Source organism: Drosophila subpulchrella, chromosome 2L, assembly GCF_014743375.2.
Source record: "Drosophila subpulchrella strain 33 F10 #4 breed RU33 chromosome 2L, RU_Dsub_v1.1 Primary Assembly, whole genome shotgun sequence".
Classification (NCBI taxonomy): Eukaryota; Metazoa; Arthropoda; class Insecta; order Diptera; family Drosophilidae; genus Drosophila; species Drosophila subpulchrella.
In genome coordinates, this window is record NC_050610.1 from 13372500 (window position 1) to 13387111 (window position 14612).

The window sequence follows — 14612 nt, forward strand, 5'->3', positions numbered from 1 at the left end:
TGAATTTATTAAATGAGAAAATATTTAAGCATGCAGTAAACTCTATTTCTTTGTTTTCTACAGATTTTCGTAAACGTTGCCAACGCCAAAGGCTGTTTTTAGATAAAATAGTGGGGGATATTGAAAGGAATGCCAAATGGAATCGAAGTTTTTCCCGAGTTGCGGACTTGCGGGCTGGCCCCCTTACTTTGGCTACACTTTTACTGCAATTAGCAAATAAAACTTGGCTTATTTTCGTTGGGTAAATGAGGCGTGGTTCGGTCGGTTGGGCGCCTTGAGAAACTTTTGCAATCACTTTCGTTTGCATTCATTATTGGCGAAGGGAAAAAGGATTTGACTGCCAGCTTTTTTTGGGCTTGGGTCAACTGAGAAGTCAACGAAGGGATATACACTTATTTAGTTGGAAAAGTTTTTTTTTTAGCCATTGATTTCACTGATGAAATTTTAGAGTGGGATTTGTATAATGAATGTGCATCTATTATTTAGTTTGTTGCTAAACAAAACTGTCTTTGAAAGGCTTTTATTTTTTTACCACGATTTCAGAATTTATTTCAGTAGTTACTATTACTAAAAATTAGTTGCAACGCAAAACAAAAAAATCATTATAAAATATTTGTCATATAAAATAAATCATTATTTGTCTGCGGATTCATCTCTAAAAATAATTACTTTTAAGTGACATGAAACATTTTGGAAAAACCCTATTTGTACATTCACATAAAATTTTTAAAATGTTATGACGTAATTACATTTTTTAAGTAACTGGAGATGACGCAGAAATCTCTCTGTCGAAATTTAGAAGAAATTTTTATTGATGTTATATACATCTAACCAACTTTAGTCCGGATTAATTTCTGTGTGTGTCACCCCGATTTGTGGTATTGTTTACGTTCATTTCTCCACGTATTCATCTCGCCTCGTGGAATCGTTGTTTTTATCAGTGTCGCAGGGCTATTTAAGAGACAGAATTTTTCTAATTTTATATTCAGTTTATTTTTAACTTTCGCCAATAGAGGTTGTCTCGTTTAGAATGCTCAAAATCAAGACTTGCATTTTGATGGCATTTATTGCCTGGAATCTCAATGTATCCCAGGCAAAATCATTAAATTCTGAACAGAAGCGCAAGCACACAAGGTTGGCTGATATATCACCATCGGAAGATCATGTCGGTAATCAGCTTGGACCTGATGTCCTGAGGACAGTCCTGTCGAAATTGGACTTGATGGAAGGCAAGTTGACGGGTTTGAAGGACTTCGTAGAGGGACTCAGTAGGATTGAGGATCAACATAGAGATATCCGGCAGTCAATTCTAGATCAATCAGCAGCACAATTCAATGATAGAAAAAGGCAGTTATCTCTGATTGAAGGGAAAATGGGAAACCCCCAGGAAGCCCTGCTGGAAATAGGAAACAAAATTTCACAGGAACTCGTAAAGCCACTGAGAAGGCTGGGTAGACAACAAACAGATATGGAAACGAAGTTAGAAAACCTACAACGAGTTATAGTAAATAAAATTACTGACCAACATACGTCTTCACCACAAATAAAAAGGGACATTCCTCAGCATCTTAAAGGGGATCTGGAAAAGATGGAAAATAGTGTGGAAATTATGCAAATGGCTCTCACCAGCATGGCGCACTTTGTAAGGATTGGAACCCGGTACTTCTATATCGAGACAAAAGTTAAGCAAAATTGGTTGAAGGCTAGGAACTCCTGTCGTGATTTGGGCGGCTATTTAGCCTCCATTAAAAGCAAAGAGGAACTCGATGAACTCGATACAAAACTAATCAAACCAGAACATTACTGGCTGGGCATTAACGATAGGGATAATGAGGGCGTATACGTATCAGATGCCTCCCGTAAAAAAGCCACATTTTTGCCTTGGCAACAGAAACAGCCTGACAACTTCAGAAATAACGAGGATTGCATTAATATTTCGTCCATCGCATATCTAAGGAGATCAATGAACGACCTCCCCTGCGAGGAGGAACATTATTTCATTTGCCAATTCGACAATGAAATTTAGAAAACAAAAAATAGATAATCTTAATCAATGTTATTTTTGACCTTTTAAGAGTTTTCTAATTGTAGACTTTAAAAGTATTAACATTTATTTGCTTATTTAAAAACAGTTACACATAAAATAAATAGCATAACATCCATTTCATTTTTTAAAATTTATGAGTCATAAATTATGACAAAAATGTGCAACAAACAAGTATTAAAAACATTTTTTTAAGTATTTATCTTATTTAATAAAAACCGCTGTGAAGCGCCTTGCCTTTGGTAGATCTTGGAACTAATATTCTACATCTACATGCACATGTATGTATAAAACAATTGCTTCGTTTGTCGCCTGCTCAGGGGGCGCCACTCTCCGTTTTCAAGCGACGGAAATATATTTTAAACGAAAACGGAGGCAATCTTTGCCAATCCGATTTTTAAATACCCTATCAAATTTAATAAAATATCTTAAAAACAGACTATACTGTTTTTAATTTTATTTAAATCGTTCCGGGGCGGTTTTTAAATTTGTATACCTACACTTATTTTTTGACGATCGGAAACGTTTCCTTAACTACGTTACAAACTTATGACAAAATTAAATTATGTGCAAGGGTGTAAAAAATTGTGCAAATTGGAAAAATGGTTGGAACTCGAAATGACTTACATTCCTTAAAAGATATAGAACTTGTTTAAAAACAAATAAAAAATATATATAATAAATTTTCAATATAAAACATTAGTTTTATTGACTAAAACCACGTAATAAAAATTACCAACTTTCAGCCACGTGGCAAACTTATCCTATTTAGTCAGTTCAAAACGAAAGCAATAAGCCAAAAATACCTCAATTTTCACTGATTATAATGGAATTTTCTCCCAGGTCTACTATAAATACGTGACCTGTTCTCGATTTTGGGTCAAAGTGACGGCAACGAACGATGCAGTCGTTACAAAAACTCGGACTGGCACTGACTTTAGTGCTAATTTTGTGCCTCACCAAGAGTATTGCGGAATCAAATAGATGGAGAAAGTCGGTGCAGTTAAACCTGCACAGGGAAAAGAATCACACCAAAATTCTGAGGAGTTTCGAAAACCAAAAGTTGAGACTTAAGGAAAAACTAGACCCAACAACAGATACAGCTTTAACCTCGCTGTCTGTATCCGAAACATCCGGGACAAAAGACAACTTGATTAATTCTCATAATACAGAGTATTATGTAACAGCTGATTTAGGCACCCCCAAAACTCAGAAGGTTACCCTTCTTGTAGACACGGCCTCTGCAAACCTATTGGTGTATTCCTCCAAATTCGTAAAAGCATCCTGTTCGCAACACAATGGTTACAATTCTAGTAAATCGGTTACATATCAACCAAATGGTACAGCCTTTGAGATACAGTTCGCATCGCAGGACGTTCTGACGGGAATCCTCTCCACGGATACCTTTACATTAGGCGACTTGTCTGTTAAGAATCAGACCTTCGCTGAAATCAATTCGGCGCCTCAAAACTTGTGTAAACGCTCGAATTTCGATGGTATCCTTGGACTAGGACTTCCGGAGATAGCGCTTGATGGGGTGCCGACTCCTCTGGATAATATTGTGGATCAAGGACTCATCGATGAACCCATTTTTTCCTTCTTCGTCAACCGAAATGCTTCGGATGCGAGTAATGGTGGTGTGTTGCTGCTTGGAGGAGCGGATCCCACACTTTATAGAGGATGTCTGACGTATGTACCACTTTCCAAAGTGGCCTTTTGGCAGATCACCGTGGGCCAAGTTAAGATAGGAGGTAAAAAACTCTGTACCAACTGCCAGGCCATCTTTGATGTTGGAACCTCTTTGATAATCGTTCCGTGCAAGGCTCTTAAAATCATAAACCAAAAATTGGGCCTTAAAAAAACTGATTTAAAAAATGGTGCCCATATAATTGACTGCAGTAAGGTCTCAAGTCTGCCGAATATCGTCCTGAATATTGGATGGAAAGACTTTACTTTGACCCCGTCCGACTATATTCTGAACTACACTGGAACCTGCGTATCTGGTTTTTCGAGTCTCTCTGACTGCAGTGCCGATCAAACCGAAGTCAATGATGATGGCGAGGATTTGAATGAGATATGGGTGTTTGGCGATGTGTTCTTTGGGGCCTTCTTTATACTATTCGATTTTGGCCTCAAACTCATTGGCATAGCTCCCAAGGTGTAAACAATTATCTCTGATAGACCTTCAGCTTCTAGTTCATAAGAATACTTTTTAAGATATTTCTTTTCGTGTTAAAAATATTATTCTTGGGTGGTGGGCAGGCATTCCTCGGCAATGTACAAGATATAATCGATATATTTATATGAGATATTTAAAATAGTTTTAAGGTGATTTGATATGTCAAAAATAAAGTGGTTGTGGAAAAGGCAAAAACAGTGTTATTATTATGGTACCTACATAGAAAGAAAGAATAATTGCTTAATGGTAATTTTGCTTATCATTTAACCGAACCCCCAAAAAAATAAATATAATTATCAAAACAAAATTTGTATACAACAAACATAAGTTTCTTATCTCTGGCGTCCAAAATGTGCAATTACTTTCGAGACTTTTTCAACGAAGGCTCGCTGATTTACTGGGAAGTTTATCTAAAATCCCAACGGCTGAATTTGATTGCTTCGTGCTTCTCATTTTAAACACGGCACCAACCCGTGTAAACAAAGACCAAGATCGATAAGGACTATCGATCAAATTTGATATCTTCGTCCAGTGCGCTTTATCGATTGGTGATCAATTTTGGACTTATCACCGACCATATAAAAGCAGTAGCCGATCGATTTGTTCTTCAGTCTAGCCCCAGACAATAAAAAGGGCAGCAGCAGTATATCTTGGGAAAGCTTACAAAATAAAATAATAAAATCAAAATGTTTAAGTGGTTGGTTCTGTTGACCATCCTGGCCTTGGTCAGTGCTGAAATCCAGCGGATCAAGATCCACAAGAATCAGGATCACAAGAACACCCGTCAGAGTCGCAAGCAGGCCATTCGGGCCCTGAAGCACAAGTACCATCAGACGGACGATATCATCATCTACGAGGATGGAGTTCCGGTTTATGTGCAGCCCGACTACGGATATGACTATCCCAGTGAGAACACCGATGACTATACAAACGAGGAGCTCGGAAACTCGATGAACATGTATTACTATGGTGAAATCAGCATTGGTACTCCACCGCAGTACTTCAATGTGGTCTTCGATACGGGTTCCGCCAATCTGTGGATCCCATCGGCCCAATGCCTGGCCACCGATGTCGCCTGCCAGCAGCACAATCAGTACAATGCCAGTTCCTCCTCCACTTTTGTGTCCAGTGGCCAGAACTTCTCGATCCAATATGGAACTGGTAGTGTTACGGGCTATCTGGCCATAGATACGGTGACCATCAATGGTCTGGCCATAGCGAATCAGACCTTTGGAGAGGCAGTCTCACAGCCGGGAGACAGCTTCACCGATGTGGTCTTCGATGGCATTCTGGGCATGGGTTATCAGCAAATCGCCGAGGACAATGTGGTTCCCCCATTCTACAGTCTCTACGAACAGGGTCTCATTGATGAGCCAGTCTTTGGTTTCTATCTGGCCAGAAATGGTACCGCCGAGGAGGGTGGCCAGCTGGCCCTGGGTGGAACCGACCAGAGTCTCATCGACGGAGAGATGACCTACACACCTGTTACCCAGGAGGGCTACTGGCAATTCAGCGTGAACAACATCACTTGGAACGGAACCGTGGTTTCCGATGGCTGCCAGGCAATTGCCGATACTGGTACCTCACTGATTGCCAGTCCCCCGGCTGCCTATACTCAGATGAACACCCTGATCGGCGCCGTTCTCATCCAGGGAGACTACTATGTGCCCTGCTCCACTGTGGACTCCTTGCCTGTGCTGACCTTTAATATTGGAGGCACCAACTTCGATCTGCCCCCCTCGGTTTATATCCAAACCTACACGGAGGGCAACTACACCACCTGCATGTCCACATTCACCTATATCGGAACTGATTTCTGGATCCTGGGCGACGTATTCCTGGGTCAGTACTACTCCGAGTTCGATTTCGGACAGAACCGCGTGGGTTTCGCCAACCTGGCTTAAATATGGGACAAACGAACGAACGAAATGATTATTATCTAGTTATAAAAACACAAAAAAATATAAATAAATGCTTAATAACATGCAATTAATTTGCTTTTTGATTTTAGTATAAATAATTTATCATATGATCAGATTTTTAATGATTTCTATGATTTCCTTAAACCAGCTTTATACATTTTATGAGTTAGGGAACCTTTCGCACCACTGTAAATATATTTTCTTTACGCATAATTCGCGATTGGCCACATTCCCCAAAAATTTTGGACTTGAAGCATGCTCTGTATTATCGCGTGTGAAATTCTTGGCTATATTGTGTGAAACGGCTGCCGAACTCAAGCTATCTCAGAGAACCAAGCCAAGTCAAGCTGCCGACCTATAAATACGTGACCAAATAGGCCTCAATTGGCAATCGAAATCGAAGACCATGAAGGTCAAGTGGAACAATTTAAAGTTACTACTGTTTTGGCTAGCAGTCTTAACGCTCTTCGCCTTCAAAGTGGATGCCCGCAAACGTCTTAAAATTGGATTGCACAAGAATCCTGAACCAATCGAAGAAAACGTCAGGAACGAACTTAAGACCCTATCCATTAAGCACAAGCTGAAAGTTGACAATGCGACTTCTTCAAAATCGCATACAAAGGACTCCGGATCAAAGCTCGTGAAACTTGAAAACCTCTATAACACGGAGTATTATACCACTATAAAAATTGGAAATCCTCCACAGGCTTTTAAAGTTCTAATCGATACGGGTTCGGCGAATCTCTGGGTGCTTTCAAGTAAGTGCCCAGAAACGGTAAAGCCCTGTGCGAATCAAGTTAAGTACAATTCAAGTGCTTCCACAACTTATAAGGCTATTAATAAAGCATTCACTATTGAATATGGAGCCGATTCCAATGATGGAATTATTGCACTCTCTGGTTTTGAGTCCCAGGACACGGTAAACATAGCTGGATATACCATACAAAATCAAGTTTTTTCCGAGATCACCGATGCCCCCGATACCGCGTTTCTGAAGTCAAAGTTCGTTGGAATATTCGGCTTGGGTTTTTCCGGCATATCCATCAATGGTATTACACCGCCTTTCTACAATTTATGGACTCAAGGTCTGATAAAGAAGCCTGTGTTTTCCATGTACCTGAATAGAAATGGCACAAGTGCCGTAAGTGGTGGGGAGCTGATTTTGGGAGGCATTGACTCGGGTCTGTACAGTGGATGTTTGACCTATGTGCCTGTTTCAACTGCAGGCTACTGGCAATTCACCATGCCCAGTGCCACAGTGAACGACTTTAATTTCTGTGAGAATTGCGAGGCCATACTTGATGTGGGCACTTCCCTAATTGTTGTGCCCGAGAATGTCCTGAGTACTATCAATCAAATATTGGGTGTTCTTAACCCAAAGGATAAAAAAAGTGTCTTTCTAGTAAATTGCTCAAGGATCAGCGAACTTCCGGATATTATCTTCACCATTGCCCGCCGTGAATTCCGCTTGAAGTCCTTCGATTATGTGCTCCGATATGGAGACACTTGTGTTTCAGGTTTCAGCAGCATGAAAGGCAACACTTTGTTGATTCTGGGCGAAATCTTCTTGGGAGTTTACTATACGGTTTATGATATTTTCTACAAGCTTATTGGACTCGCACCAGCAGTACACTAAATTAAATTTCTTGAAAATGTATTTAGTCTGTTTATAATTTATACATTTATCTACTCAAGCATGTATTAACAAAAATATTTTTATAAAAACATTTTTTATTCCATTAATAAATATCCCCCTTTTTAAAAGCTAAAGCTACACCCACTTTAATTTAATTTGCGTATCAATCGGTTTTCTCTATAAATCACATATCCCAGTTCAAGTGCCATGCTTTAACCCACTTTACGTGTGAATTTAAATAAATACGAAACAGATAAATTCCACATGCTGAAACTATAAAAACCCGTGGACTGACTAGGAAACAAACCAGTGAGCCAATATGAACTTACGTGTGATCATCCTATTTTTCTGCCTCATCGTGTTTGTGGATGGTAGGAAAGTACACAGATTTCGACTGCAGAGGCGCTCCCATCGACACCACAAAGCTCCCCATTCTCATTTTCACCTGCAATTCCGTAATGCCCTGAGAAGAAAGTACGGATACACACCACTTCGAACGGTGAATGCTGTGAATATAACAAATGATTCGAGCAAAGGAGTAGCGCTAACAGAACCCTTGATCAACTCCTATGATACCAACTTTTTCGGTGTTATATCGGCTGGAGGACAACCCTTTACCATGCAATTCGACACTGGATCTTCGGACCTCTGGGTGCCCAGTTCTCATTGCAAATTTTGCATTAAAAAGTGCGGCAACAAGTTCTTCAAGGAATCCAAGTCGAAAACCTTTCGAACAAATAATATCCCATTCAGCATCACCTACGGATCGGGATCCGTGAAGGGCATTGTGGCTTCGGACGAGGTTGGCTTCGGGGACTTGAAAATCCAGAATCAAGGCATTGGTTTGGTCAACATTTCCGACTCCTGCTCCGTTTTCGATGGGATCGCAGGGTTTGCTTTTCAAGAACTTTCCCTGACCAATTCCGTACCAGCATTCCAGCAAATGATTGACCAACAACTGGTTGAACAGCCCATATTTTCGTTCCACATGAAGAGTGGTTCTAGCGACGGTGGTTCTATGATTCTCGGTGGATCGAACTCGAGTTTGTACTACGGTCCTTTGACCTACACAAATGTAACGGAGGCCAAGTACTGGACCTTTAAAATGGATTTCATTGAGGTCCATGGCAAAAACTCGAGACGCTGTGAATCGGGATGCAAGGCCATTATGGATACGGGTACCTCACTGATCGTTGGTCCCGTAATGGATGTCCTCTATCTGAACAAGGCTATTGGAGCCGAACATAATGACACATATGATCTATATATTGTGGACTGTGCCACAATTCCCCAACTACCGATAATTGTGTTTAGCATCGCTGATAAGGAATTCTACGTAAAGCCACAGACGTATGTAATTGTGTACCAGGACTTTTGCTTCTCCGGCTTTATGGACATGCGAGGTCTGGACCACTGGATTATAGGCGATGTCTTCCTGAGGGAGAACTATGTGGAGTTCGATTGGGCTAGGAAAAGATTGGGTATAGCACCAGCTGTTTAATTGAAATTGTTAAAAAGTTAAGATTTTATTATATTATTAAAACCAACACCTTTTGTGTAAATGAATTTAATTTGAAAAATATATAAATGGAGCAGATGTATTATTATATCTACATTTTTAAGTGATCAAAGGTTGGACTTTAATTTTGTTATCAAATCTGTTATTGATTGTATAAGTAGAGTGAGATGTACAGATAAAACAAGTTAAAAGTTTATTAAAAAAAGATGATTTTAAAATGTTAACTGGGTTTGAAGACCAAGTAATTGGGAATGTTAAAGTCTGACCTTTGATTTGATGAACATATTAATGGATCTTATTTGTGACCTCCTGCTGAGGGTTCCTTTCCGGTGGGTGGAGTTGCTCTTCCTCCGCCCGACTGACCACCGTTGCCCCCGAAAATGCCGCGTGGCAAACGAGGCTGTTGCAATTGCTGTTGCTGCTGCAACTGTTGCTGCAACTGCCGCAGTTGAACCTGCTGCTGAAGCTCCAGATTTTTGTAGAGCATGGCTGCAGCGGCTGCAGCATTGTTTGCATTCTGTTGCGAAGATTGTTGTGGATGTTGCTGATGGTGCTGCTGATTTGAGCGCAGATTGCGGGCCATCAGTTGCTGGTAGAGCAAGGCAATGTCATTGGGATTGGAATGGGCCAATCCTGCCAGATCGCCAACACTTGGTGTTGATCCAGGACGATGTTGATGTTGATGTTGCTGCTGCTGCTGTTGCTGCTGCTGCTGATGATGATATTGCTGTTGCTGCTGTGGCAGTCCACCCTGCTGCTGCATCGTTTTTTGCGGCAAGTGCGGATTGTGATGGTGATTGTGCGATGGATTTAGCTGCGGTTGTGGAGGTTGTTGATGGCGCATCTGTTGGTAAAACTGCGGAAATGGTATCTCGTTGAAATTGTTCACCGAGTTGCGATTATTGTTGTTATTGTCGACGCCAAATGAGCGATGTTGTTGTTGCTGCTGCTGCTGAGGTGGCTGCCTTTGTTGTTGCTGATAGCCGCCACCCTAAAATACAAAATATGTCAGCTCGTTAAAAAGTTGTAAATACATAAGCCAAAAGTTAAAATCAAAATAAAATGGTGTAACTAAAAAGAAGGAAACGAACGTAACCCCTTCAAACACAGCTTATAATCGCGCCTGTTTGAACATATCTTACCCCCGAAAAGATGGTCCCCGAGTTCGAGGTGGCACGTTCTTGTTCCGGAGCTTGTCGTCTCTCATATAGGGGCACCGACCTGTTGGATCGTTCATATCCCGGTGGTGGAATCCAATCTTGACTCACCATCGATCCCAGGCCCGCCAAACAGTCCGCGTCCTTGGGAAAGTCGAGGAAGTCCTCCCCGAAGAGCGAATAGTTCTCGGCGGCCCTGAAGAAATTATGAGTGCCATATTGCGGATAACCGGTGGTATCTCCATACAGAGCCCGCTCCACCTCGGTTATGTAGATGCTGGCAATATCGTTAGCCGGTGGCTTTCTTACAGATCCCATTCCTGATCCCGAAACGGAGCCCGATCCTGATCCGGAAACTGATCCCGTGCCAGATGAAGTATCAAAGTTGGGCACAGGTTGCTCAACGGGTTCCACGACCCCCAAGCTAACATCATTGGGCGTTACGGCCCAGATTTTCTTGGCCAGTTGACTAGATATATTGGCTAAGGAGTACACACATACTGGTCAAAAAAAAATGCAAGTGACCTTGAAATGTTCGAGAACCTTACCTTGAGCAGCAGCCTCAGCTTCCCTGTCTTCCAGATCATCAAATACAAATTGGCCCTTGTTAGTGGTATTCTCGGACATCGTGAGACTTTCAATGGAAACACTATAAATTTTTATCTGTTAATAAAATACCTAAACTGAAAATTTTCTACCTTTGCCTGCTGTATCTCGCAGCTCACTGAATGAAAATCGAATAAAAACCTCAAGCCGGTAGGGCGGTTACCGAATACAAACCCAAACAATTCGCACTTCAATAGGCGTTTGTTTATAAACAGAATTAATTCGAGCTTGGATTACCGCGTAAACAATTAATTTATTTGGAGTAGTGTGCAGCTAAACACATGTCAGATTCCAGGAAATCGCGAGAGAAAAAAAAAAGCATGGTCGGCGAAAAAGTTTCTGACATAAGGTTGATGGGCAGCATTGGATGTCGTCTTGGAAATGTTTAGATAACTACACTTTGGTTACACTTTTTTTTATAAATTCATATGTATGTGCGTATGTTTTGTAGTGGCAATTTTTTTTTTAATAAGAAATTATTTAACTCTAAAGTTCACCAACCTTTGGCGATATTTGGGGTACACAAATAAATCCTTTTTAAAAACTTTAAATCTTAAAAAATGCGTTTGAACTCTTCACCTTTCACAACTCGTTGACGATGTTTGGTATATACAAATAAATACTTTTGAAAATCCTTAAATCTTTTAACAGGAATTAAAATAAGTAATTCGCACGGACTAAACTTCCGGAAACAGCGCAGGCGCAACTGTCAAAAAGTTGAGCAGTGTGACCGTTTTTCCGCATACGCTCTTTTCATTTACCCGCCGAACAATGCACCCATATATAAATTTAAAAAAGTTATTTGACGTATCGTATTGTTGGGAATAAAAATCCGTATTGTCACTGAAAAAACAAACATGAAATTTGCGCAATAAATATTATATTCTGACGTATTTGTCAAGAATTATTAAGTGAAACTTGAACTATTGTCACTCACCCACGAAAATTGGCAAATAGTTTTTATCATCAACAGTAAATTCTTTATTTTAAAAGGATTAACAAAGCTGTACACAAATAGTACATAATGGCCCCTAAGCTTAAGTTTTAAAAATGCGACAGCGCAAAGGTTTAGCATATAAAAGTCAGTTTACAGGTTCTGTAATCGCATAACAAAATCCAGCTCCTGCGCCGCACAGTTTAACTGGTGGCAGTTCTAAAAGAGTCGGGGTGCATCTGCAAAAACAATACAAAAATTACATACATTACGTACTTTGAATTATAAATTTTAAAAATTGTTAACACAAGGAATTTCAACTTCTTTCGATATTAGAACTGAATTCTTACAAATTTTCGGTGCTGTTGTTGCCGCAATTTCCGTGCTCGTTCCATCCCCATGTGTAAACCTGTCCGCCCGTACTCCTCAACAGTCCGTGCTCTGCCCCCATATGAATTCTAGCCGTGCTCTGATCCTCTGGAAGCTTCAGGCGAAGTGGTGTTGGTATAGCCTGCTGCTCGCTGAACAAACCGATTCCCAGTTGACCATAGCAATTGCGACCCCAAACGAGGATCTCGTCGTTCTTTAGGACCGCTGCATTGTGGGTCCAACCCACGGCCAATTGTCGTACATTCTCTTCGAATTGAAAGGCATTGGACTGCCCAAACTTATTGTCTCCCAATGTCAGGATTCTCTTGGTGCTGCCACCGCCCGATTCGCTTAGATCCACGCACTTCAGCAGCATATGATTCTGACCACTCGAAATGGAAACTATTCGCAGTTCGTTAGGATTGTGAGCCTGTATTTTCACCGTATTACAGCGGTGCAGGCAGGTGGCCGTGATGTCCAGTTCGATGGGCGGTGGATCCATGATCCTTAGTCTTCCAAAGACATAGATCTTGTTGTCCTGCGTGAGGACGGCACAGTGTCGCAGGCCAAAGCTGATCCTCTGGGCGGGTTCTTCCCGTGGAAGCTTCACTGGCATGGGTCTTCTTACGGCTATAAAACCACGCTGGCAAATACCCAGCTGCTGAAAGGCATTCGAGCCCCAGACATAGAGCCTTTTGGTTAGCGTGATGGCACCCGAAATGTCCCAGCCACAACTGATGGTTTCCACAGGTACTTCCTGGAAGAGAGATTATGTTTGATATGCAGAATTCTTAGGAAGATTGATAACTTTTTTTTGCTTACCCCGAAGAACTCGGTGGGAATCAACTTGAACTCGTTGTGGCACTCCTCCGTGGAGTCCAGTCCCAGTTGACCGCGATTGTTCCATCCGCAGGCATGAACCCTTCCATTGGTGTCGAGGATGAGGACGTGGCCACCACCGCCGCGAATGAATCGAACCTGGGGGGCGGCGAAGGAGCACCTGGTCACCCGTTGCGGTGTCATGCACAATTCGGACTCAAAGCCAAGGCCGAGCTGGCCGTGAGAATTGGCACCCTAAGACATGGCGGAAAAAAAGGGCGCAAACCCAAGCGAAGGAAATCACTCATTAATTTGCAATGCAAATGCCCTGTGGCGATGTCTCTATTTTTTTTGGCTTACCCTTGCAGAGGGTAATATAATTTTAGGCCAAAGTTTACGATGCATGGTGGGGAGATCTATAAAATGCAATGTATATGCTCTACCCTGGAGTTTCTCTAATTGAAAGCAGACTTTTTGCAATACAGAAACTACTTTCTTTCCTATATCTTGAAGAAAATTATGCCAGTTTTAAGTACTTTGGATATTTTTAAAACAAGTTTACTGTCTGCAAAACTTTTTTAAATGAAAACATCCCTATCTGAAGGATAGTTAATGAATACATTATATTTAAATGATTGTTATAAAGGATTATATTATAATATTTAACATTTACTACTAATTTCTAAGCGAATTTGATTGAAAGAGACACCACCGATAGAGTTCTTAAAATTCGAACCACTTTATAGTTCAAAGTGGAATAAACTTGGCCTATAAGGGTACTCCTGTCTTCGGTTCCCGAAGTTCCTATTCGCTTCTTTTAAAAGCATGTAGTGGTTCCTACCCAGGCGTACACCTCCATTTCGATGACCACCAGTTGCTCCTTTCGCGCTGAACTTCCGGTTGTGGTTCGTCGCCGCGTTTTTCCCGGTGATTTAATGCGCCGCAGTCACGCCAAGAATGCGCCTGGAAGTCCGTGATTCCGACTCCTCGATGGCCTCCAGTGGCGCTCCTTGGGCCTCCAGAAACGTACTTCTGCCGTTGGCAGCTCATGAAAAACTGAGGCTTGGCTCTGCAGCTGGAATTACTTTTATATTCGCGTTTCAATTAGTTTTTAGCGTCGCATGCACAAAATGTAAACAATGCAAATGAGGAGTGTTGCCAGACCTTTGCGAACAGCTGATTGGCTAACATGGCTCTGCTGGGTAACAGAGAAATGTTAATTTACCGCCATCAGTAAATTTAAACAAGAGATGATAAAATAATTTAACTTTTAAGTAATAATTTAATGGAAATGAAAATCAAAGCGACCTCTAAGAACCAAACTAATAACACTTTGCTGCCATTTAATGTCTCATTTGGTTATGGGCATAACGATTATATAATCCCGCTGGGTGGGCGTGGAAATCGTGTCAAGCGCATATAAATAT

General features: G+C 41.2%; 7 protein-coding genes across 8 annotated transcripts; 5 read left to right on the forward strand and 2 right to left on the reverse strand.

The window, feature by feature from the left end:
- Positions 1–1030: 1030 nt before the first annotated feature.
- LOC119546289 (low affinity immunoglobulin epsilon Fc receptor-like) lies at positions 1031–2026 on the forward strand. The gene has a single exon (XM_037852470.1). The coding sequence runs from the start codon at positions 1031–1033 to the stop codon at positions 2024–2026; it is 996 nt and encodes a 331-aa protein (XP_037708398.1).
- An 870-nt stretch (positions 2027–2896) lies between these two features.
- LOC119546908 (aspartic proteinase A1) lies at positions 2897–4418 on the forward strand. The gene has a single exon (XM_037853533.1). It carries the CDS (start codon positions 2946–2948, stop codon positions 4206–4208), a length of 1263 nt encoding a protein of 420 aa, XP_037709461.1. The 5' UTR covers positions 2897–2945; the 3' UTR covers positions 4209–4418.
- A 491-nt stretch (positions 4419–4909) lies between these two features.
- LOC119548106 (lysosomal aspartic protease) lies at positions 4910–6127 on the forward strand. Its single transcript, XM_037855197.1, has one exon. It carries the CDS (start codon positions 4910–4912, stop codon positions 6125–6127), a length of 1218 nt encoding a protein of 405 aa, XP_037711125.1.
- A 412-nt stretch (positions 6128–6539) lies between these two features.
- Positions 6540–7894, forward strand: LOC119546961 (lysosomal aspartic protease). The gene has a single exon (XM_037853604.1). It carries the CDS (start codon positions 6552–6554, stop codon positions 7779–7781), a length of 1230 nt encoding a protein of 409 aa, XP_037709532.1. The 5' UTR covers positions 6540–6551; the 3' UTR covers positions 7782–7894.
- A 202-nt stretch (positions 7895–8096) lies between these two features.
- LOC119548552 (phytepsin) lies at positions 8097–9430 on the forward strand. The gene has a single exon (XM_037855849.1). It carries the CDS (start codon positions 8101–8103, stop codon positions 9280–9282), a length of 1182 nt encoding a protein of 393 aa, XP_037711777.1. The 5' UTR covers positions 8097–8100; the 3' UTR covers positions 9283–9430.
- On the reverse strand, positions 9362–11327 carry LOC119548551 (G-box-binding factor). 2 transcript variants are annotated; one of them, XM_037855848.1, is made up of 4 exons: positions 11156–11327; positions 11006–11106; positions 10443–10939; positions 9362–10291 (listed from the first exon to the last, which is right to left on the reverse strand). In XM_037855848.1, exons 2-4 carry the CDS (start codon positions 11082–11084, stop codon positions 9596–9598), a joined length of 1272 nt encoding a protein of 423 aa, XP_037711776.1. In that variant the 5' UTR covers positions 11085–11106; positions 11156–11327; the 3' UTR covers positions 9362–9595. The 2 variants fall into 2 exon arrangements, with proteins under 2 accessions (XP_037711776.1, XP_037711775.1); XM_037855847.1 differs by having other exon boundaries at positions 11006–11175.
- Positions 11328–12049: 722 nt separating this feature from the next.
- LOC119546740 (secretion-regulating guanine nucleotide exchange factor) lies at positions 12050–14322 on the reverse strand. Its single transcript, XM_037853239.1, has 4 exons — positions 14027–14322; positions 13189–13440; positions 12348–13123; positions 12050–12236 (listed from the first exon to the last, which is right to left on the reverse strand). Exons 1-4 carry the CDS (start codon positions 14042–14044, stop codon positions 12146–12148), a joined length of 1137 nt encoding a protein of 378 aa, XP_037709167.1. The 5' UTR covers positions 14045–14322; the 3' UTR covers positions 12050–12145.
- Between the last annotated feature and the right edge of the window lie 290 nt (positions 14323–14612).

Bases quoted from the DNA above. Each gene is read 5' to 3' on its own strand.
- LOC119546289 (XM_037852470.1), top strand. From the start codon at position 1,031: ATGCTCAAAATCAAGACTTGCATTTTGATGGCATTTATTGCCTGGAAT.
- LOC119546908 (XM_037853533.1), top strand. From the start codon at position 2,946: ATGCAGTCGTTACAAAAACTCGGACTGGCACTGACTTTAGTGCTAATT.
- LOC119548106 (XM_037855197.1), top strand. From the start codon at position 4,910: ATGTTTAAGTGGTTGGTTCTGTTGACCATCCTGGCCTTGGTCAGTGCT.
- LOC119546961 (XM_037853604.1), top strand. From the start codon at position 6,552: ATGAAGGTCAAGTGGAACAATTTAAAGTTACTACTGTTTTGGCTAGCA.
- LOC119548552 (XM_037855849.1), top strand. From the start codon at position 8,101: ATGAACTTACGTGTGATCATCCTATTTTTCTGCCTCATCGTGTTTGTG.
- LOC119548551 (XM_037855848.1), bottom strand. From the start codon at position 11,084: ATGTCCGAGAATACCACTAACAAGGGCCAATTTGTATTTGATGATCTG. The intron at 10,940-11,005 runs GTAAGGTTCTCG...TGTACTCCTTAG, and splicing joins AGCTGAGGCTGCTGCTCAAG to CCAATATATCTAGTCAACTG. The intron at 10,292-10,442 runs GTAAGATATGTT...TTTGTATTTTAG, and splicing joins CGGGGACCATCTTTTCGGGG to GGTGGCGGCTATCAGCAACA.
- LOC119546740 (XM_037853239.1), bottom strand. The intron at 13,124-13,188 runs GTAAGCAAAAAA...TCTCTCTTCCAG, and splicing joins TTCCCACCGAGTTCTTCGGG to GAAGTACCTGTGGAAACCAT. The intron at 12,237-12,347 runs GTAAGAATTCAG...TTGTTTTTGCAG, and splicing joins AACAACAGCACCGAAAATTT to ATGCACCCCGACTCTTTTAG.